At 38.9% G+C, this 24,306-nt stretch overlaps 1 protein-coding gene across 1 annotated transcript; it reads right to left on the reverse strand.

Moving 5' to 3' along the window:
- Positions 1-655: 655 nt before the first annotated feature.
- LOC102270868 (acyl-CoA synthetase medium chain family member 4) lies at positions 656-23,093 on the reverse strand. Its single transcript, XM_005895569.2, has 13 exons — positions 22,893-23,093; positions 20,744-20,954; positions 17,409-17,616; positions 11,884-12,027; positions 10,994-11,150; positions 8,610-8,689; positions 6,918-7,041; positions 5,957-6,037; positions 5,718-5,819; positions 5,114-5,241; positions 4,922-5,021; positions 1,934-2,053; positions 656-742 (listed from the first exon to the last, which is right to left on the reverse strand). Exons 1-13 carry the CDS (start codon positions 23,091-23,093, stop codon positions 656-658), a joined length of 1,743 nt encoding a protein of 580 aa, XP_005895631.2.
- Positions 23,094-24,306: the final 1,213 nt, after the last annotated feature.

Here is a 24,306-nt window from a genome sequence, read left to right on the forward strand (position 1 = left end):
TTATAAAGTAGTTTAATCATAAAAGATGTTTTTATGTCATATTATGTATTAAAAGTTGTGTGTTGTCCAAAAAGTAAAGATACAAATATTAGTTTCTAAAACTAAAAACTTCTAAGCATTTTATGTCTAATTCAAGTGTTAGATATTTTACAGTGAGTTTGCTTCAAAATGAAGTATATAGTATAGTACTTAATTAAGTTCATTTATTGACTTTTGAATTCTTTAGAGTCCTTACTTTAAGAGTAGTATTTTAATTCACCTTAAAGAATTAGTAGCACATAAAGATTTTAAGTAGAAGAAATTGCGTCTTGAGCATTTCTCTTAGAATAGTTCTAATCTTTATTTTTAAAAGATCAGGCACAAGGTAAATTCATTGTCCATTATGTTTTTCTAATTAATCATTTGACTCCTATTTTAAACACTACAAGCCATTTATCGTTGCCTTTGTTGTTTGGTCATCATCATTTTCTTCCCAAATATTTTTAGATTTTTACTTACTTATTTTTTGGCGAAGTGCAAAACAAAAACTCAGTAGAGTTTTTCAACCAGGAAAGATCGTAAGCATTTTAAGATAGTAGTCGCTCAATTATTGGGAAAAAGGGGCTAAAAGAAAGCAGCCCTGTTAACTGCTTAATGCCAGTGTGTTCTTGTCAGGCTATGTTCGACCCCATTCATGGTCTCTTAAAACGTTGCGTTTGATTTTCCCAGTGATTGTCTTTGGGAGTTCTTTAACAAATTCCACCTAGTTAACAGAAAAACATAGTATGAGACACTTGATCAAGTTTACTGTCCCCACTAGTAAAGCATGTGACTTTAAGTGTCTGATCAAGTGTCTGTTGACTTTCAGTGTCTGTTGTGTGAAGCTAATTGAATGTCTTGGTCACCAGAAACTGTTCTGTTTATATATAAAGATGACAGTGGAGCTCCATCATGCTGGTTTTTAATGCTGGTTTGCTTTACAGAAGAACAGTCCCTTTATTCTATTGCTTTCCTCTAATTCAAACCAGACCTAGGTCTCTACTTCCCCAGGGAGATGGTCTAGACCTAGGTCTAGAGACCTAGGTCTCTACTTCCCACAGCTAAATGCAAAGAGAAACATCAAGTTAATTCTCGTTTTTTTTTTTGACCTTTTAAGAACTGGGTCCTGGAAGTTCTGGGGAGATTTTTTAAAGATAATTTTGAGTATATACAATTTCCTACTTAGGCCTTGACTTGACAGTAAAATACTTTCTGATCTCCCTCAAGATATGACTACTGTATTTTAAAATGTCCTCAAACATTTATGAAAAGAAACTAGGCACTGATTAAGTGAACTGAATGGAAATTAGGTTGCTTAGGTTGAAATTAACTACCTTTTAGCTGAAATGATGCCAACTGAAACTGAATTCTTACGTAGAGGATCAGTCAATATCAACTAATAGGATTCTAGGACTAGAAGGAAATTGTAGTGCCATCTGTGTGTCTTTATATAGAATTGTCCTTAAATCCCTCCTTTGGAGAAGGTTTCAGGAAAAATTCCACAGTTTCTTTGGATGGTATTTTCTTCCTGTCCCTTGAATTTGATCCCTTAATACTTAAAGTCACATGCTTTGAATTTAGAAAGGTATAATGGCCCAAAAGTACTATGATAGATAAGTCGTGCTGTCTTTGAAAACGATTGGCCACTATTTTTTTTTCCTTATATGAAATGGGACTGATTAGTCTGATAAGGATCTTTAGTAGTTACTTAGTATTGTAGAGATGACCAAAGATTCTAATTCTTCAAACATCTGTAGTATCTTAATATAAAGTATTTTAAAGCAAAATTCTTAAAGTTGAAACAGGTGTCCTCTACTTGTATAATGAGTTACTATAAAATCAAAAGCTAATATATGTACTTACTAGTTTAGATATTTATTTGGTAACACATTTAACTTTTGGGCACAATACTTGCCTTTCTTGGATACTTGTAAGGTGCAGTTGATTTTTTTACATGATCCTGAAGTTCAAGAGTTAATTTCTCTGGGTTGGATGATTTAAAGGGTGCAGATAAAACAACAAAAGCTTTCACTACCTGTAGGGGGAAAAAAATCAATTTATATCAATATATTTCTTTTTCAGACACATGAAAGAGTTTGGAATCAATGGCAAACACCAATACTTAATTGTTTGTTAATAGTAGATTGAGTAATACATGCATATGCTGGAGATCACCTATGAACAAAGCTTGAATACAACTATACAGTGAGGTTTTGAGATCTAATTCCAGATAAATGGTTTGAGAGAGTGAGGAATGCAGTGGTTCAATAAAGCTAAAGGCTTCATTTTATTTTCATGTCACACTAGTATTTAACATTTCAACCAGACTAATCCTGTTTATTAAATAGGCAGTCCTTGATTGACAGGTAGCCACTTATTCCATCATACTTAAGAAGTAGTAGAGGATTATTGGAGGTTTAGAGAATATGTGTTTTGAGAGGATTTTGAGGAGGCCTGATGGAGAAAGTGTGTATGTTGAGAAATGGACTCAGAAAGGACTGATCTACTATAAAAAGTCTTTCTTGCCTGATATTTTTTGCTTCTCTTTGTAATACTGTTTAAAACCCACTAACTAGATAACTACTGAGGTGAATATAAGTTATTAACAATTCATACATTGATTCTAATTCATGTTTAATTCTGATATTCAGCTGAAATGGTTGTATTGAGACAAGGAGAATTTGGTGACAGGAGAAAAGTATTTTGGACAACAGAATCCATTGATCATGGAAGTGATACTGGAGGTATGAGTATGGGATCCACAGAAGGTCATGTATAATTTGAGCCAGGAATACAGAAAGAGATGTGGGAGAATGCTGATAAGCAAAGTGTTTTTGAAATTTCAGTGTAAAGTATATAGGAAACTTCCACGAGGAAAAGAAAATTCTCTCTTCCATACTATTTGACTTCTTCCTAGAACTAAGGCTGGAGCTTCCCTGGTGGCTCAGATGGTAAAAAATCTGCCTGCAATGCAGGAGACCTGGGTTTGATCTCTGGGTCAGGAAGATCCTCTGGAGAAGAAAATGGCAACCTACTCCAGTATTCTTGCCTGGAGAATTCCATGGACAGAGGAGCCTGATGGGCTACAGTCTATGGGGTCACAAAGAGTTGGACACAACTGAGCTGTGGAAAATTCTTAAAGAGATGGGTATACTAGACTACCTTACCTGCCTCTTGAGAACCTGTATGTAGGTCAACAAACAACAGTTAGAACCAGACATGGAGCAATGGACTGGTTCCAAATTGGGAAAGGAGTCTGTCAAGGCTGTATATTGTCACCCTGTTTATTTAACTTACATGCAGAGTGCATCATGGAAAATGCCAGGCTGGATGAAGCTCAAGCTGGAATCAAGATTGCCAGGAGAAATATTAATAACCCCAGATATGCAGATGACACTACTCTAATGGCAAAATGCTAAGAGGAACTAAAGAGCTTCTTGATGATGGTGAAAGAGAAGAGTGAAAAAGCTGGCTTGAAACTCAGCATTCAAAAAACTAAGATCATGGCATCTGGTCCCATCACTTATGGCAAATAGATGGGGAAACAATGGAAACAATGAAAGACTATTTTCTTAGGCTCCAAAATCATTGTGGATGGTGACTGCAGCCATGAAATTAAAAGACACTTGCTTCTTGGAAGGAAAGCTATGACAAACCTACACAACATATTAAAAAGCAAAGACATCACTTTGCCAACAAAGGTCCATATAGTCAAAAATATGGTTTTTCCAGTAGTCATGTATGGATGTGAAAGTTGGATCATATAAAAGGTTGAGTGCTAAAAAACTGATGCTTTCAAATTGTGGAGCTGGAGAGGACTCTTGAGTGTCCCTTGGACAGCAAGGAGATCAAACCAGTCAATCCTAAAAGATATCAACACTGAATATTCATTGGAAGGACTGATGCTGAAGCTGAAGCTCCAATACTTTGGCCACCTGATGGGAAGAGCCAGCTCACTGGAAAAGACCCTGATGCTGGGAAAGATTGAAGGCAGGAGGAGAAGGGGGCGACAGAGGGTGAGATAGTTGGATGGCCTCATTGACTCAATGGATCTGATTTTGAGCAAACTCTGGGAGACAGTGAAGGACAGGGAAACCTGGTGTGCTGCAGTCCATGGGGTCCCAAAGAGTCAGACACAACTGAGCAACTGAACATCAAAAACTAAGGCTACTTTTGTCATTCCCTGAAGTCGCTTTCATTGGGTCCTAATTAGGATTGTGGTATTTGTTTGGGAACTTGGTCACAATCTCTTATTTGCACTGTTTCTGTGAGAAAGTATAGTACGCATTTCACGACAATCATACATATAGTAAAATCTGCTTTTGCTTGTGCAGTATCTGGTCTTCCCTTTTCAGTAACAGCACCCTGATTTGCCTGTGGAGGATTACTTTACCTCTCTGATGGAGTTGACACTAACTCCTATGTCCAATGACTGGCATATGATCCAGGTTGAGCCAGACAGCAAAGATCTTTGCAAAGACAGCAAAAAGCTGTCTCCTTTCCTGGGGTTGTCAAGGTGTAATTTGTTAAGTATATATGGTGTTTGTTACTGTCAGGTGGGAAGAACCTGCCCAAATAGTGCCAACATAAGGAACGGCAGAGCAAGAAATAGAGACAGACTTAGTTTTGCTAATATCACATGAACCCTTGGATGTGTGAGCCAATAGATTGTTTTTTTTTTTAAAGAAATATAAGTCAGTTTGAGTTGAGTTTCTGTCATTTGCTACTAAAAGAATCTTAAAACATTCCCTTTGGTACACAACTCACTTGTAAAGTTGATTGCCTAATATATATTGCCATGTGTGTCTCATTACATGACTACTTTTGATTCATTCTTTAAAGTGGTTAGATGGGCAACTTGAAAATATGAGATTGCTGCTTTAATTAGTGACCTTCATACTACCTCTCCTCTGACTGGATCTGGACTGCTGACAACAGCTGATTCAACGACCGCTGGGTGCTCAATTAGTGCACTCTCCACTTCAAATGGCCCAATACGGTACCTAGAAGGGGAAAAGAAGAAGCCTTTGATATCTACACCTAAGTAGATTTCCCTGGTAAATTGTGACTTTCTAAAAGTACCAAATGTACATACCCAGAGGATATGATGACATCATCAGCTCTGCCAACAAACCAGAAATAACCATCACTGTCCATCACTCCTCTGTCTCCAGTGATGTAAAAATTCCCTCTTATGGTGGCAGCAGTTTTCTCTGGATTGTCCTATGAATCAAACATGACATTGGGGATTAGTTTGATCAGAATAGAAGGGGTGTGGCACCCATGAAGTGACTAGTACATTTCATATTCTATTTCTAAAAAAAAAAATTTAAAAAGGTAGTTCCTGGCAAAGAATACAAAAGAATACAAGAGTATAATAAAAAATATTATCTATGCCACCCATGGCACCACATATCTACCTCCCCCCACCCCCTAAAGCCTATCCAGGTGTCCTTCCTGAGGACAACCAAAGTAGCTGGTTTCTTTCACATAGAGTTTAATCTTCACAAAATCCTTAGGAGAGAGATAATATATCTATTTTTTTCATTTTACAGCTGATGAAATAGACTTGGATTTTGTGACTTGTCCAAGGTTACATAGCAAAACATGTGGGATATGAAATTTGGACCCAAGTCTATATGACTCCCTATTATACCACCTTTTCTATTAAAGTCTATTAAAGTTCTACATTCTTGTACCACATATTCAGAGAAGAAACAGAAGGGTCGTGTAGATGTTAGCCTGAGGGCAATTTCCCCTTCTTTTCCAGGTGGTAGGATATTGCCATTTTCATCAATAATCTAGAATGAAAGAAACAGTTTAGGTACCTAAAACTTTCTTTACACAAAATGAAAATGGGTTATTAATAGTTCTGTAATGAATAGCAGGAATCTGAAATAGTCTCTCTTCTTTGCTGAACCAGTTGGGTATTACCCACCTGCACATCGTAGGGTAGTACTCCTTTCCCCATTGAGCCTGGTTTAATTTCTTGTCCTTTCTGATTGGCACAAATTATTCCCTATTAAGAGAATATATTTTATGTCACTATGTAAAAATTCACTTTTCTGTAGCTATTAATATATCATGACAATGAAATCCAAGACCCAGTTTTGACTGATTTTTCAAGTATTCAAGCTCATCTTCCAAAATATATTATTTGAGACTGCTGCTGCTGCTGCTAAGTTGCTTCAGTCATGTCCGACTCTGTGCGACCCCATAGACAGCAGCCCACCAGGCTCCCCCATCCCTGGGATTCTCCAGGCAAGAACACTGGAGTGGGTTGCCATTTCCTTCTCCAATGCATGAAAGTGAAAAGTGAAAGTGAAGTCACTCAGTCATGTCTGACTCTTCGAGACCCCATGGACTGCAGCCTACCAGGCTCCTCCGTCCATGGGATTCTCCAGGCGAGAGTACTAGTAGTTCTCAAACTTGAGTATGTATCAGTTAAAACACATTGCTGGGGCCCCATCCCAGTTTCTCATTCATAGGTCAGGGAGAGGCCAGGGTATTTGAATTTGTATTTCTACCAAATTCATAGGTGCTACTGATACTGCTGGTTTGGGGACTACACTTTGAAAATCACTCCTTTTGGCTGAGTACCATTAAGTGCACCTTAAGTTCTATTAAGCCCACTGGGACTCTCTGGGGTCCTTCCCAGTGCATTGGAAAGATGAGCTATTCAATTTTGAACCTCTTCAGTCTCTAACACCTCTGAGACTTAGCCTGTGTGAGGAGGCAGGAAAGCCAAGAATAATCATAATTCCCCTTCAGTCAAACCTAGTCGGGCAATTTAGAAGTTTTAGGAAATACCATCACAATTTAGAGCATGATGGGAACACTTCAGGGGCTCAGTTGACAGTCCTGGGGTTGAAAGGCTAAACTTTGTCCATTAAACATACCACTTCTGTCTGTCCGTAGCCCTCATACAGCTCCAATCCAGTTTGCACTTTCCACTGTTCCAGCACCTCTGGATTGAGTGGCTCCCCTCCTGTCAAGCAATGCCGCAGCTTCTTGAATTTATATCTGGAGAGAGAGTTTCACTGGGGTCTTTGGGGAGCAAAATATGAGTGGCTTTCATTGGCAGATAACTAGGACATTGGAAACAAGCAAAGAGTGAGGAAGGGCAAGTCTTAGGAAAGTTCATTCAGAGAATATTTGTTGAGCAACTACTCTTGTCAGATGTTGTTCTAGGCACATGGGGTATGTTATGATTAAAACAGTTTCTTGGTGGAGTTTACATTAACAGGTCATTCAAGAGAGGAAAATGTTGGAGAAAATGCTAATAATGATATTAAGAACTTATTAAGAGCCAAGAAATATGGCAGCTAGTATTAATAGAACATTTATGATGTTACAAGGGCTTGTGGAGCACTCTCATAATCTTCACAAACTCTGTTTTACAGATGAAGACATTGAGGTTGAAAAAAGTTAAAGAACTTGCCCAAGCCCTCCGAAAGATAAAGAGCAGAGTTGAATAATCTGTACTCTACACTTATCACTTGTCAAGTATCTCATTCACCAAACATGCTGCTGTTGTTGAATTCTTACCACAACCTGTGAGGTGGCTCTTAAATATCTCTTATGGATGGAGTTAAGGGAGCCTTAGCAAGGTCCTCTTGAGTGATTGAGATCCACTATTAGGAGCAGAGTCCACCTGTTTGACTTTGTAGCATGAGCTTTTAACCAGTGGCCTACTACTCAATTGCCCAGCCAGGTTCAGGTGAGAAAGCTTGGAACAGCTCAATTCTAACATAGTGAGGTCCATAATGGGAGGGAGGGTTTGGTAGAAAATGAATTGGGCCTATTCAGAATAGAAGTCCTTAAATTAATCTTAAAATTTGAGCAAGATGTTCACATTCTGAGGGCCACAAGGAGTTGATTAGGAAAAGGGAAGATTCATGTCTCCTTTATTGTTTCTCATAGCTATCTCCCTCCTAGACATCCACACCTTGGGGGAAGCCTTTTTTCTGTTTGTTTTGTCTTTAAAGGATCCAGGTTTAGGGGAGAAGCAGGTGACTGTAATGACTTAAATTGTTTCTTCCTTTCTCTCTCTCCTTATGTATTAAATTCATGTTAGTTAAATAAATATACTTTGCAACTTCACCTAATGTTCAGGTGATTTGGCTAAGTTGAATATAAGCTTTAAGTCATAAGACTTTATTAACTTCAGGGCAGTATCAATATAGATGTGTGTGTGTGTGTGTGTTTAGAGCAGGGGTGATAAAAGCACTGGGATTACAGAACTCTTGTTGTCTCTGGAAGTGTTCTGTTGTTCCAGTGATTCTTAAACTGGGGATGTTGGGGGCCAGGGGTGGGAGGTTGCCCTCTAGGAGACTCTTGGTAATGTCTGGAGACATTTTTGATCATCACCACTGATGGAGAGGGCAGTCCTACTGATATAGGTTAATAGTAGGTAGAGGCCAGGTAGAATGCTACAAAGCAAAGGACAGCACTCCATGACACAGAATTATTTGGTTCAAAATGTCAGTAATGGTGAGACTGAGAAACTATCTTGTACTGAAAAGGGGAGATCTGTGTTGCTGGATTATAACTTTTGTTTGTGGTTCAAATGGAGATTTCTGCCCAAATACCTCTTAAGGTCTTTTTGCACAAGCATCCGGTACACGGTGGGAGCACTGCAGAGGGTCGTGATGGGATAAGTGGTAAGCGTCTGGATGATGGAGAAAGACGAAATATCAGCAGTGGTTAATTAAAGGCAATGACTGGAGCTGATGTCTACAACCTCCTCTTTTCTTTCATTGACATGTGATCATCTCATGGAAAAATACCAATAACCTCAGATACACAGATGATACCACTCTAACAGCAGAAAGCAAAAGGAACTAAAAAGCCTCTTGATGAGAGTGAAAGAGGAGAGTGAAAAAGCTGGCTTAAAACTCAACATTAAAAAAACTAAGATCATGGCATCTGGTCCCATCACTTCATGGCAAATAGATGGGGAAACAATGAAAACGGTGAAACACTTTATTTTCTTGGGCTCCAAAATCACTGTGGATGGTGAAATTAAAAGACACTTGCTTCTTGGAAGGAATGCTATGACAAACCAAGACAATGTATTAAAAAAGCAAAGACATCACTTTGCCGACAAAGGTCCATATAGTCAAAAATACGGTTTTTCCAGTAGTCATGAATGAATGTGAGAGTTGGACCATATAAAAGGCTGAGTGCTGAAAAACTGATGATTTCAAATTGTGGTGCAACCATGAAATTAAAAGACACTTGCTTCTTGGAAGGAAAGCTATGACAAACCTAGACAACATATTAAAAAAGCAAAGACATCACTTTGCTGACAAAGGTCCATTTAGTCAAATCTATGGTTTTTCCAGTAGTCATGTACAGATCTGAGATTTGGACCGTATAAAAGGCTGAGCGCTGAAAAACTTTTGCTTTCAAATGTGGACTCTTGAGAGTCCCTTGGACAGCAAACAGATCAAACCAGTCAAACCTAAAGTAAATCAACCTTGAATTTTCACTGGAAGGACTGATGCTAAAGCTGAAGTGCCAATACTTTGGCCATCTGATGTGAAGAGAAAACTCATTGGAAAAGACCTCAATGCTAAAGATGGAAGGCAAAAGGAGAAAATGGTGTCACAGGATGAGATGGTTAGAGAGCATCACTGACTCAACGGACATGAGTTTGAGCAAACTCTGGGAGATAGTAGAGGACAGAGAAGCCTGCCATGCTTCTGTCAGTGTGGCAGCAAAGATTCAGACACAATTTAGCAACTGAATGAAAACAATTTTAATATTTGTATTTAATATTACATGAAACAGTTATATCAATATTATATTAATATATAATTTGTCAATGACATATAAGATATTTAGATCTTACACATTTAATATTTTATAAAAGAATATTTTATTTTAATATTTATTCTCATTTTGTCTCATTGAATATACTAAATAAGAATACTAATAATGTTATATGTAATTATATGTGATGGTATATTAACATATTATTAAATATTTCTATTTAAATATTATAACATATTTAATACTTTATGAAAGAGAATATTTCATAAATAATAAAATATTCTTATTTTATAAATGTTGGTTTTAAAACTGTAAAATTAACTTATCTACTTCAAGTAACTTTACAAATCTGATGTAGAGACCCAAGTTCTTATGTTACTCTAAATTTCTGTGAAAACTCATAAACCATCTCGTCAAACCAGTTGGCAAAATAACAGGGTGAGCATAGCTTTTAGTCACACACAGGTGTGGTGCTTTTAATAATAAGTATTTTGTTAAACTTGATTGATCATTCATGGAGTTGAAAAATAATTGGCCTTGAATCACATTTTTCTAAAGGCTAAAGAAACTGGAGCCATCTGATATCTCATTCTAGCTGTTGCTGGCTGAGAAGGATGGATGTTCCTGGTTTCAAGAAGAATATTGGGTTCTGAGAATTAGCAAAGTGAGAAGCACAGGGCGAAGGGAGAATGAAAGGCACTACTCTGGGAGAAAGGTGACACCACCTTCATCTCCTCTACACAGGAGTTCGGATTTATCAACTATTGTCTTTGTTTCACTGAAACAGAAACCAAAGATTTATTTAGACTTGAGACTTAATCTGTTATTTAGAACCAGACTCTCAGGCAGTCGGACACAACTGAGCGACTGAACTGAACTGAACTGAACTGAGACTTAATCTGTTATTTAGAACCAGACTCTCAGGTGGCCACTGATTTAGTGATACTAGCAAATTCTGAAGAATTTGAAGCACAAGAGGGGTTTTATGCTTAAGAGCATTGTGGGTGTTCCTTCTTCACTCTGTTAAATACATTTTAAAGCCAAGTCTCTGGAGACTTTACTTCTTAAAAAAGAAATGGTTTTCATAAGCCCAAGAAGTCCTGCATTCTGAGGAATCATGTCTCTATGGTTTTGGGAAAGATGAGAGAAACCTATATGTAATTTAGAAAACTATATGTAATTTGAAGTAGTGACTTACATCCAGGAAAGTGTTGGTGTCAAACTGGGCCATCCGATGCACAAAGACACAGGCTCCTTGAAGCCAGGAGGAAAACACACTGCCAATGGCAGCCTTGATCCAGCCAGTGTCAGACATGTTCCATATGATATCTGTGGACTTCAGGTCTAGCCAATACCTAAGTGATATGGGGAAGCAACAATACAGACCAAGCTGAAATAAAACAAAGAAACAGGAAAGTAAACAAATTTGTGTCCTTAAGGAACAGCCTTGCCTTGGAACCTCAATGGCTATGGAGAAGGGTCAAAAGAAGCCCCATGCCCGGATGAGCAGCACCACCTCTCATTCTTGATAGAGGGCTTTTCAGAATCTTAGGTAGTCTGAGAGTAGACTGGGAGTCTGGGTTTGGCATGGTTTTCTGAGTTTGTCCACTGAGGTGACAACTATTTACTGAGCAAATATTATATGATAGACATTGTTCTATAGCAGAGGGCAAGGAAGACCAGATTTCTTCCCTGTTTTAAGGGAGATAGATAGTGAATAAGTATCTAAGTAAATATCACAATTTCAAATAGTGATAAGTGCTATGAGGAAAATGAAATAGGGTAATGTGATAGTTTTAGGACATCTTGGACGGCCTTTCTGGGTGGGCAAATTTATGTGGCCAAAAGGAGAAGGAGCCACACGTGCTGTTGTGGGGACTGAATCAAGGTCAGTTCCTAAGTTCTTGCTTGACCAGTTGGTTAGATGGTACAATTTCCTGAATTAAGACATTGAGAGTTCTATTTTGTAGATGTTTCATTGGAAATACCTAATAGCCACCCAAGTAGAGATGCCAACTAGGCAATTGGATATACATATTGGCAGCTCAGGGGATAATTAAAAAAAAAAAAAACAGTTTTCCTCCTTACCTTCCACAGAGGGTATACCCAATTCCCAGGCTGCTCTGAGAGTGTTGGGCCATCTTGGGAGAGCCTGTGGTCCCACTGGTGAAATAAATCGCCATTGGTTCTTGACTTCCTGTCTCCACACAACTGTGCTCTGCAGAGGCAGTTCTGTAAAGTATGGGCCCCAAGATGATGACTGAACATGGCAGACCAGTTTAGCTCTGATTTTTTTTTTTTTGCTTTGCTACTTATGCCTTCTTGACACCAGAATGTAATCCAAAGCCTCCCTGAGAGAAATTTCTCAAGAAAACTTATAGGGACTTCGCAGGGACTGCATGGCTTGTGGGATCTTAGTTCTACATCCAAAGATGGAACCTGTACCCTTGGAAGTGAGGGCATAAAAGCTTAACCACTTAACCACTAGACCACCAGTGGTCTAGACCACTAGATTCTCCAGGCAGGAACACTGGAGTGGGTTGCCATCAATGCATGAAAGTGAAAAGTGAAAGTGAAGTCACTCAGTCATGTCCGACTCTTAGCCACCCCATGGACTGCAGCCTACCAGGCTCCTCTGTCCATAGGATTTTCCAGGCAAGAGTACTGCAGTGGGGTGCCATTGCCTTCTCCGAGTTACTGAGTTAGGAATGGGCATATGATGCAATTAGGAAGGAATACTGCCTCCCCCTACCCCATTCATCTTGCTTTTTGACCTTTGGATATTGTTGCAAGAGTACTTGATGTCTGGAATCAGCCTAGCCATGTTGGGATCACAAGAAGCATTATCATCCACACTAAGGATGGCATGATGGAAAGATGAATGAGTCTAGGTCCATGCTATCTTCAAAAAAACACTGAATTAACCAACTCTCATTCCATTCTACCTCTGTACTTATTTGTAATATAATAAACTTGTATTGTTTAAGCCATGCTTACTTGGGTCTTCTATTGCTAAAGCTAAGAGCACTTTAACTGATAGTAATATCTGTGTAATATTGTCTGCATAGACAGCCCCCAAAATTCCTTCCATCCAAGCATGCCTCACTGAGGGATGGAGCCTGTGTCCTCTCTCCTTGAATCTGGGCTGGTCTTAAGACTTGCTTTGACCAACAGGACATGACAGAAGTTGTGCAACTTCTCAGCCTGAGCCACAAAGGCTTTGTAGTTTCACTTTTCACTGGAACACAGCCACCACATAAAAATGTTCAGATTGTCCTGCTGGAGAGACAGGGCATGTGTGGGAGAAGAGAAATGTTTAACGAACACCAAAGTCTCAGACTTATGAGTGAACCCACTTGGATCCTCCAGCTCCAGTCAAGCTGATGTGGAGCAGAGATAAATTGCTTCTGCTGAGACCTACATGAATCTCTAACCCAAAGAATCTTGAGCAAATAAAATGATTGTTTTTATATCACTAACTTTTGAGTTGGTTTGTTACTCAGTATTTAATACCCAATAGAACACCTATGAATTTTTGAAACTCACATATCATCTTTTTAATATCTCAGGTTGAAGGAAACAGAGTTGAGGATACCATTTTAATCCATCCTAATTAGATTAAGATTGCCACTGAAATTTTAAAACAGTAAGGATTAATGATATAAACACACACTATATTGTCAAATATAGTTTCATGAAATATTAATGTGGTTTTCTTGGTAACTTGCCTATCCTACCCCTTGTCCCCTCTCCCCAAATAAAAATAAACCATTCAATTGTATTGACTTTTTCAGTAAAATATATGGTGAAATTGGTATGTGTTGGACTGGAGAAAGGGGAATATCATCATAGTATCTGATACAAACAAGCAAACAAAAACAAACCAAAAAAGCCCAACTCATCTTTGAATGCTTCTTAATCTAGTGTGTAAAACTTTTGATATAAAGCTTTTGATTTTTAAAACAAAGAAACATTATAATCTGTGAGTGACAAGAAGATTTTCAAGCAGGGTTTCCAGCGTATGACTTCTGTCTTTCTTTGCATACCTGAGTTATATATATAATCAGTTTTTTGGAACTGATTATATGCTGATGATTCCAGATTTATATCCTTACCTCCTTGAGCCTGAGACTCAAATATCTACCACTTGCTACACATTTGTTTGTTCTTAGTCCCCTCAATCGGTGGCTCAGACAGTAAAGAATCTGCCTGCAATGTGGGAGACCTGGGTTCAATCCCTGGATTCGATCCCTGGGTTGGGAAGATCCCCTGGAGGAGGGCATGGCAACCCACTCCAGTATTCTTGCCTGGAGAATCCCCATGGACAGAGGAGCCTGGCAGGCTACAGTCTGTGGGGGTGTCAAAGAGTCAGACATGACTGAGCAACTGAGCACACAACTTTAAACTCTTTCTCAAGCTGATAGTATCCCACCCACTAAGTCATCCGAGCTAAAAAGCAGAAGATTCCTGCCTTCATTCTTCATGTTCAATGAGTCTCCAAATCCTTCTAGTTCTTTTTTAGTGTGCCTGCTTCTCTTGGTACTACTCATCAGAGCTTGGACTTAGAATTTCGTCATTGCTTCCCTAGATAAGCCTTTCAGATGGTCTCTCGGATTCCAGTTTGGTTCTATTCAAATTTATTTTTTATGCAGTTGCCAGAGAAATCTATTTAAAACTGGAAACTGACCTTGACACTTCACTTCTTAAAACTCTTCACTGGCTTCCCTTGTCATGTGTGTATTAATCGCTCCGTCGTGTCCGACTCTGTGACCCCATGGACCACAGCCCATTCTTCCATCCATGGAATTCTCTGGGCAAGAATACTGGAGTGGGTTGCCATTTCCCTCTCCAGATCCCTTGTTCATAGGATCAAGTTAAAAATTTAGCATACATGTTCAATCTTTGGGCTTCCCTGGTAGTTCAGCTGGTAAAGAATCCACCTGCAATGTAGGAGACCCTGGTTCTATTCCTAGGTTGGGAAGATCCACCGGAGAATGGATAGTCTACCAACTCCAGTATTCTTGGGCTTTCCTGATGGCTCAGCTGGTAAAAAATATGCCTGCAATGTGGGAGACCTGGGTTTGATCCCTGGGTTGATAAGATCCCCTGGAGAAGGGAACAGCTACCCACTCCAGTATTCTGTCCTGGAGAATTCCATTGACTGTATAGTCCATGGGATCGCAAAGAGTCAGATCTTTATATGAGAGGCTATTATCTGGCTTCTGCTTGCTCTTCTGGCCTCCACTATGACTTCATATTTTCCTTTCTAGCCACCCCCAACTGCTTGCACAAACTTTCTTTGCACATTTTGGGATTTTCTTTGCCTCCATACTTTTTTCATATAGCTCTTCTTCCTGGAACACTGTTTTAAGCCCCTTATGATCAGAATCCAGGGTCTTGAGCTGAAGGGAAGGGTCCTTTTTATTAGGACAGGAAAAGAGAAATATCAGTCAGGCCCATAATTTTAACTGTTTCCCCATTCTAGTATAATATTCTGGAAAATGTTCATGAATGTCTATCCATGGGAGACAGAAGTAGCATAAGAAACCTTAAAGTGAACTCCCAGAAGATTAACTCTAACCAAATGAGATAGTACTGATTATGGCTGTGTGTGGTTTTCTGAGAGAACAGCCAGTTGTTGGCAATTTATGGCTCTCTTTTCCTTAGCTTTTAGAGAAACAATCCATGCCAGTTGTCAAGTTATGACACTCCAAAGTTGTTTGTTTGAAGTGAGGATTCCCTTTACCTTGAAAAATACTCCCCAAATGTATAAATTTCAATTTGAAATTCATGTGAGTTCAAAGTTCTCTGTCTCCTGTGGATTTTGTGATGCTTTAAAGGCTTTCTGGGGACTCAACAGAATGTGGCAGAGTTGTTTAGGACAGGAGTCTTGAAAGTGGGGGAACTTGCTGCCCAGGAGTATATGCAAGATGACTGGAATGAGAAGAAAATAGAATTTCAAATTATATGTATTTTAGAATTCATTCTTTAAAATAATTATTTTTTATATTTGTGTGGTGCACAAAAGTACATGTATATAATTTATAAATAAATAAATACATATGTATTAGGGAGTGTGTTAAAAATATTTTACTGAGGAATATGAATATTCAATTGAATAATACTACCTTAGGGAATTACTGCACTGCTGAATGGCTTTGTTAATTTCAGACTAATAATAATTACAATTACTATAAATCTTACAGAGTGATTACTCTGTGCCAAGCATTATGCTAAAAACTTCACATGCTTCATCACATTTGATTTTTATACAACTCATTGGGGTAGAAACTATACTATTCTTATTTTATGGATAAGACACAGAGTTTTAGAGATGTTATTTGACTTATCCAGAGGTACTCAGTTTATGAAAGACACAAACAGCATCCTCTGGCATAGCTGTGGGAAAACCTTTTGGGTTTGACCAACAGGGTTTAGTTTTGATTACTGGTAAAATTTTATTCCAGCAATGGAAACTACTTTTATTCAACAGAGTTTATATGTCTTCTTTTTATAAGCTAATCAAAAGTATTTTTTAAAAAAACATAAGCTACTTAACAGCTCTTTGAAGGATAATACATTTAATAAACATTTTACTCCATTTTTTACAGTTTAGGAAGCACTTTCTTCCTTATTAGCTTATTTTATCCTCAAAACAACACTTAAGACATGTGCATCCTTATTCTACATATAAGGAAAACTGAGGTTAAGTGTGCTGTTTTGTTCAGTCCTCAGTAAGCATGTCTTAGGGCCCAACTAAATGGTAGGAACTAGAAATGGAATGATCAGTCAAATAGACAAATAGTGCCTTTGCCTTCTTGGAGCTTACTGTTTGGAAGAGGGATGGAAGTTTTTTCTGTAAAGACCTGATAATAAATATCTTAGGCTTTGGGGGTCATAGAGTCTCTGCTGTAGCTACCCAACTCTGCTCTTATAAGATGAGAGCCACTCTAAACAATATGTACAGAAATGGGTGTGGTCATGTTCCAACACAACTTTATAAAAGTGAGTGCCATGCCAGAATTGGCCTATGGGTCATCATTTGTCAACTGCAGAGGAGAAAAACAGATAGTAAATACAGGAACAAATGAGTGGATATGATATTTGGATAGTGATGAGTACTATGAAGAAAACAATAGGATGATGTGGTAGACTAGCTTGGAACTGGTGGTCAGAGATAGTCTCACTGAGGATAAGACATTTGAGTTGAAGTTTGACAGGAAGTCATCAACTTCCTGTTGATGAGGGCTGAGGAAGAGCATTCCAGATAGAAAAAACAGCAGGGGCAAAAGCCCTGAGGTGAACCACATTTAAGGGAAAAAAATGGTGGCCAGAGTCAAGGCTGTGAGTTGTGGGAGACGTGCTCCAGGACTTAGGCAAGTACTAAGTCAGGTAGGACACTCATCTCAGGCCCTGGCAAAAAGGAGGGAAATGGGAGCAGAGCTACAGCCCTTTCTCTGTCCTTAAAACATTTTTATTAGGTGATTTTTTCCTGAGAAGGAGCCTGGATCAACCCACAGCATGCAGGAGTCCTTGGAGGCTAGGAGACTCTGAGATGCAGTTGTGACTGGTGTTATTGCTGGCACTGCAACTAATGTGGGGAAAATACTCACTGAAATAACTCTGGGAAGCTGAGCCACCCATCCTGGCTGTGTGGAGACACCAGGAGTTTGGTCTTCAAGTCTGGACACTCGGACACAATGGACTCCACTGCTGGGATCACCTCCTCACTGGCCACGATGCACTTGGCCTTAGATGCATGCAGCCGATAGAGGATGTCTTTTGCTGTCAGCTGGGTTGTTCCTGGCATGAAGACAAGCCCTGGGAAAGAGACAGGCCTCTGAATAGACTGCAGACTGTGGAAATTTGGGCTTTGTGCCTGCATGGCAAAGAGCTGCAAAATCTAACCTTCAGCTACCCTTGTCTTGGTCTCCAGGAACATCCCGCAGGACCCTGATCTCTGAGAGATCCTTAGAGCACTGGCTTCAGAGTCCGACAGTCCCTGGATCTAATCCCATTCTTGCAACATACTTGCTTTGTGACCTTGAACTTATTCCTTCATCTCTCTGTGTCCTCCTTTCCTTCTTTGTAAAATGGGGAAACTAATAATAAGTCTGGCACATAGTAAGCATTATGCTGTTGTTGTTTAGTTGCTAAGACATGTCTGCCTCTTTTTGCCACCCCATGGACTGCAGCCTGCCAGGCTCCTCTGTCCGCAGGATTTCCCAGGTAAGAATACTGGAGTGGGTTGCTATTTCCTTCTCCAGGGGATCTTCCAGATCCACGGATGGAACCCACATCTCCTGCATTGGCAGATGATTCTTTACCATGAGCCATCATAATGGTGGGCTATTATTATGTACCATTTTAGTCATTGTCATATAACACTTAAACAGTACTTTACATTTTACAGCACTTTACAGGTTTACATTTTCATGAATATCAACTCATCCAATCATCTGAACCTATGGTTTCCAAATGAGTTTGGCAAGATAAGCCACTAGGGATAAGAGAAGAAATTAGAATTTAAAAAATTTATTGCAGATATGGAATTCTGTTTATGACTTTATCTCATTTTTGTATATATTTTTATACATACTGTATTAGCAAAGTAGAACAACTTAAATAACTATATCCAGATGGGAGTATATGTTTCCCAAGAATTTTTATTGATAGATTGTATAGCCAAAAAAAACTTGGAGGCCACTGTTCTAAGCAACCATGTAAATCAATGCAGTTGTTGCCATTTGATGGAATATGAGCCAAGCAAGTGGCAGAGTCAGCCTTCAAGCCTGGGTTTTCTCAGTGGTCTGTGTTCATTGACATATGCCTACATTACTTTGGCAATGCTTCATTTATTCCACTGTTTCACATCATTCTAAACATTGGCCTGTGATGGGCCTGATTTTAAAGTACTAGTTCCTTATGAGAAGAACATATATGGGAGAATTAGATGAAAAACAGAGGGAAAGTGGTTTGTACTTTTTAAAGCAGATCAATGGCAAGAAAGTGGAATGTATGTAAAGCATTACAAAGAGCCACCTCCATTTATTGAGTATGTAATATATGCCTGGTATCTCACTTAAAATTAATCCCAGCAGACAGACGACAACTAGCCCAGGGGCTGTAAAGTAAGTGGCAGAACCAAGATTCAAAGATACACTTCCCAGACTCCAAGACCTGTGTCATATACCAGACTCCTTATTTCTTGGTGAGTTCCCTGAAGTAGGCTAAATAGGAAGATATGGAGTTGAATTCCTAGGAAGGAAACTTCAATTACTGAATGTATCTTAAAAGCTCTTACATGTCATCCCCTCTTGAGAAGATGAATAAATATTTGATGTGATAAGTTAATCAAGAAAATATCTCATCATTCACTCAATATAAAAATATAAGATTTTGCAAACCATTTGTTCTTAGTGGCTCAGAAGTTATTAGTACTCTTGGGGGATTTGTGATGTGGATGTATTCAATGGATAGCTTGGGGGTCAGGAGTAAGTTCTCTTCTAGTGGATTTCAGATTTTTACGCTTTATAGCAAAAGCAAAGTATTTAGCTATGTGGTGCATAGTACTCGTATCTCTGTTTACTGAGATTTAATTATTCTGAACTTGAAAACATAATCCCTCAGGCGCTTGTTTAACATTTAATTAATTGTATATTTTTGACCATTCTGCTTGTGGGTTTGTTTTTAATCTCAGCATTTCACAAATGGCATACATTATGTTAAGTAATATTAGTATATTTTTATGACAAATAAAACCTTTAATCTCTTTCCAACCCACAATTGGTTTCACATTTGCAAATTCCTTTTTATAGTGAATGTAAAAAGAATTTTATATATTGCTATTTTTATGTAATATTGGCAATGAGAGCATTTTTCAACACTATTATGAAATCCTTGTAATTATTCTTTTAATGACATTCCAGCAAATTGAAGCATCATAATTTCAATTAGCAATAACCACACTCTCACTAAACTTTATTCTCAGCTAGTTTTTAAGTTATTTAATAGTTCCTATATAGTTGTTTCCATTTTTTCCTATTATTAATGATATTGCAACAAGCGTTTTTGTGTTCTGTATAGTAGTATATCCTTCGGTATTCTTGTTTATTTTTGATTGACTTATAAACATTTATGTTGTGTGTGCAAACTTTTTCAGTAAAAGGCCAGATTGTAAACATTTTAGGCTTTGTGAGTCATACCATCTCTATTTCAATCAGCAATTCTGCTGTTGTAGTGCAAAAAGAGCTATAGACAATACATAAATGAGTGAGCATGGCTGTATTCCATTATAACTTTAAAGCTTTCTTTACAAAAATAGATGGCCAACTCACTGGCCGTGGTTTCTGCTGAACTCTGTCCTAGAAAGGAAAAGAGTTCTGTAGAAATTTTACTGGGGTACATTATAAATTACTACTGTGGGAGAAAATGTGTCATTTAACACATTAATTTTCTGGGAAGAGGCAAAGGTTTTCCAGCTGGAATCTACAACCTTAGTCTTAAAAGTCATTTTGTTATAGTCCTTTTTTCTTCCTTTTGTACTGCTATGTCAGGGAGAATCCAAATGTATTCAGAGAAGTAAGTTCTGGAGCATCTGGATGAACACATCATAACCAGCACTGCAAAGAGGTATTGGTACCCATATTTGCTTTTATAGAGTTTTGTGTTTAAGCTCCAACTGCATAGCTTTCTAGCTGTGTGACTCTGGGCAAACTTAACCTTTCTGAACATCAGTTTCCTTTCTCACAAAATGGGCATCACATCAATAATACTTACCTCTTGAGGCAGTGTTTTATTATTGCATCATGACTGCTTCTAATTTCAACCCAGTTTTTCTGTTCTTTGTAAGCATAACTTCAGTCAGGACTAACAATTCAGAAAAACCTCTACTTTCAGTCTTTTTCTGTTTCTGCATGATTTAGAAATATTAAATATTGGCACTGACCTGTTCTCATACAAGCCACGTTTATAAGCCACCATTCTGGGATTCGGGGAAGAATCACGGCCACTCGGTCTCCTCTCTCTAAACCACAGGGCTTGGTGAGCACATTGGCAGCCTTTCGGGACAAGGAGCCCAGTTCTCCAAAGCTCCATTTCACCTCATCCCCTTTGCCATTCACCCACCACAGGGCTGGGTTGGCTGGTCTCTCTCCTGTCTAGGTATGCATAGGCACATGGGAAAGAGGGGAGAAGGCGTGAATGAGTGGTCATCAAATAGATGGGACATATTTGGTATCTTTCCCTCAGCATTTGTGCTGGTGGAGCCCAGTAACAGAACCAGTTTGTCTGTGGGGGAGCCACTATTCTATCAAATACCGCCTTGTTGAGACAACCCATCAGGGTGCCCGTCCTTCCCTGATCAGCATGTGGGCCTGTGAACCAAGTTGGGCCAATCACACCTTCTGTCCCTGATTGAGTTTTCTGAGAAGAACAAAAAGATAGAAAATGGTTGGAGCAAAATCCGTCTATTGGCTCTTGGTGCTTATACATCTGTCCTGCTTCCTGTCTTTGTGAAAACTCTAGCTTCCAACCCAATTTTGTGACCTCCCCCACATCCCTTTAATAAATTTCTTTCTTGTTTAAGTTAGAGTCTCTTCCAACCAAAAGCCAAAATGAATGGACCAAGACTGATTAGGAACTTATCATTTTTTACCCTCTTTTGGTAAAGAGAAAGCTGTGGCTTTCATAGGTAACCGAGAACAAGATGGAGGGCCTTTGTGGAAGGAGCTTGATTGGTTTCTGGAGCAAATGTCTTATAGTGATTCTAGAAGTCTGTACTGTAAAATCTTTTTGCTTTATGTATTACTTGGGGGAGATATTACTCTCCTTTTTTTCCCCTATCTGGAATGCTCCCTTTACCTTCCCTAGTTGGAAAACACTTGGAAGCTCATTTCTCATTTCACTTCTTTGGTCAAGTCTTTCTTAGCTCCCACTTCTTCTCCTGACTTCTCTGTGTTCCTGCAGCTTTGTATGTACGTTCCCATTTATTCCATTAAACTTTGTGATATCATAAAGGCATCCCTATCCAATGGATTAAAGCTCTATAAAATCAGAAGCTGGTTCATTTACCTTTGAACTGGTGAACTTGGATAAGTAGCTTAACTTCTGTGAGGTTAAGTTCCTTATCTGCAGCCCCCTTATCTGCAGGGTGGTGATGGGGATTTGATGAAATAATACAGATCTGTATTTCTCAATCGTTAGTCATTTGAGTATCACTATTTTTCCAGATCTGTCTACACTTGTGCTATTGTTCTTTGTATTCTTCTTTACACTGTTGACTCATTTTCAATTGAATACTTTACTTAAGAAGGAAAATATGTTTAATTATTAATACCACCATAATGGGAAAATCAGTACAACTTGCTAAAAATGGGTTACTGAAAAATAAATATGTATACTGAAAACAAAATATGTCCCTACATTTTATCTAGAGATTTTCATCTTCTATCTGTGCTCTCTGTTCAAAAGTGAGTGTGTCAAATATAAGCGAGCTGCTAAAGACAATAGATTTGAAGGAAGATTGTCCATTCTATTTACTAGGAAGAATTAACTCCACATATTCAGTACCTTGTACATGTAGCATATATTCTGAAGCACGGGCCCTCGCAGTGCACTTTGGTAAGCATTGATAAGTAAAGTGTTCAGCTTAGTGCCTGGCTGGGGGTGGGGGTCAGTATGCAGGGACTTTGACCTGGGGATACACTAAACACTTCATAAAACATATTGCTTTTTCCTTTTCAACCTCTGCTTCTGCACCAATGACTATTCATAAAACCAAAGCTCAAGTTACTGTTTTTTGTGACCAGACCAAACAGAAGAATTGGAGAACAAAGAGCTGCTATGTTCGACTTGGGGAAAATGAGGGGAAAGAGGCATAATTCTTTGAGTAACCATGGTGAGGGGGGCTGAGGATGAAGACAGCCATATGTAGTTGAGGGCAAAGTTCTTCCCTGGAGAGAGAGAAGGGCAATTGGAAAACAAAGGAAACCAAGAGGTATGAAAAAATGGAATTAAAAATGGCCACAGAACAAGGAAATGGAAGGCTGAGAGACAGGTAGACACCAAGCATTTACAGGAGGCCCGTCATCTTATACCTTCTCTTTTTGGGACCACTGGTCCAGCACGTCCCCAGCAAAGTTAAAGTTCTTAGGCAATGATCTCTCACAGCGATTTATGGCTTCAAAGTCCGCGAGAGTCAGAGGCGCTCCCAGCTGGTGACTTTTGTGAAAGCGCCGGCCAATTGGCTTTGTGAGCCAGATGAATCTGAATGTCTGGTAGCGGAAAAAAATCTTCATGGTTCCAAAGGGCTTTGTTAGCTTGTGCGGATGTGGAAATACTGCAGTCTGTGGGGAAAGATTGGTGAGGAGTGTTAGTCTCTTCCCATGCTCTGTGGTGAGATTGGGAAGCGGACCTGTAGCTGTGTACCCTCAGGAGTTTGGAAACACCTGAAAACACCCCATCCTTCTTTAGAGCTGATGATTTCGCCCTCATCAGCCCTCTACTACTAGACTCTTGCTCTTCATTCTCTTTGTGACCAGGTTAATCTTAAAAATAACAGCAACAACAACAGCCCACAACTATAGAGTTGTCAAGCTCCTATCTTCTGTTCCTACCTTCTTCCCAAACACATGATAGACAAACAGAATATTTGCTGCCTGGATTGACATTCACGACCTCCTTCTCTCTGCCTCATGCTCTGTTCTAACTCTATCTGCTAAGTCCTCTCTCGAATTTCCTCTTCCAGTAAAGCAGCCCACTCACTTTTCATAAATGTCTGTTCCCACCACTTAGATTTGACCTGTCATTCCCCTGGTTTCTGGGCCATGCTTCCTGCCTTCATTATAGCTCTTTAGACACCTTGGTGTAAGTACTGGATCAGTCATTTTCTGGCTATAGGGCTTTAGGAAAATTATCTTTCTTACACCTCAATTTCCTCATGTGTGAAATGGGGAAAAATGCAGCACCTCTGTCCTATGGTTATTATGAGAATTTAATAAGATAATGTCTGTAAAATGCCCAGCATGTAAAAAGTGTCTTCAAAGTGTTAACTAGTGCTATTGTTAAGATCATTTTCATTAGCATAGTTCCATGAAACAGTCTTACAACATGAATCAGGAAACTTGTGATTTACTCTCAACTCTTTCAAGACTAGCTTTATGACATTGGTAAAGTAACCTTCTTCCCTTTCTGTACTGCCATCTGTATTCTAACATTTTTTTCCCTAATTCTCTGATTTATTTCCTTTGAATTTCCATAACATGCATCTATACTATTCATGCAACAGTTGTCTACCTTGTGTCATTAACTCTTGTTTTTAACATATGTGCCTTGTCTCCTAACCTATCTTGATGTGAGTAGAGGTTATGCTTTGCACCCTTAGCACTTAACATGTCTCATACAGCTATCTTCAGTAATAGAGATTGGAGTGTCAACCACCTTACCTGCCTCCCGAGAAACCTGTATGCAGGTCAAGAAGCAACAATCAGAAATGGACATGGAACAATAGAC

This window comes from Bos mutus, chromosome 25 (genome assembly GCF_027580195.1).
Source record: "Bos mutus isolate GX-2022 chromosome 25, NWIPB_WYAK_1.1, whole genome shotgun sequence".
In the NCBI taxonomy this organism is placed as follows: Eukaryota; Metazoa; Chordata; class Mammalia; order Artiodactyla; family Bovidae; genus Bos; species Bos mutus.

What these genes read in the sequence shown, in the direction of transcription:
- LOC102270868 (XM_005895569.2), bottom strand. Translation starts at nt 23,093, where the DNA reads ATGAAGATTTTTTTCCGCTACCAGACATTCAGATTCATCTGGCTCACA. An exon ending in GGGTATACCCTCTGTGGAAG is followed by an intron (nt 11,151 to 11,883) that starts GTAAGGAGGAAA and finishes CATATCACTTAG; the next exon opens with GTATTGGCTAGACCTGAAGT. An exon ending in GTTTCTTCTCTGAATATGTG is followed by an intron (nt 5,242 to 5,717) that starts GTACAAGAATGT and finishes TTTGATTCATAG; the next exon opens with GACAATCCAGAGAAAACTGC.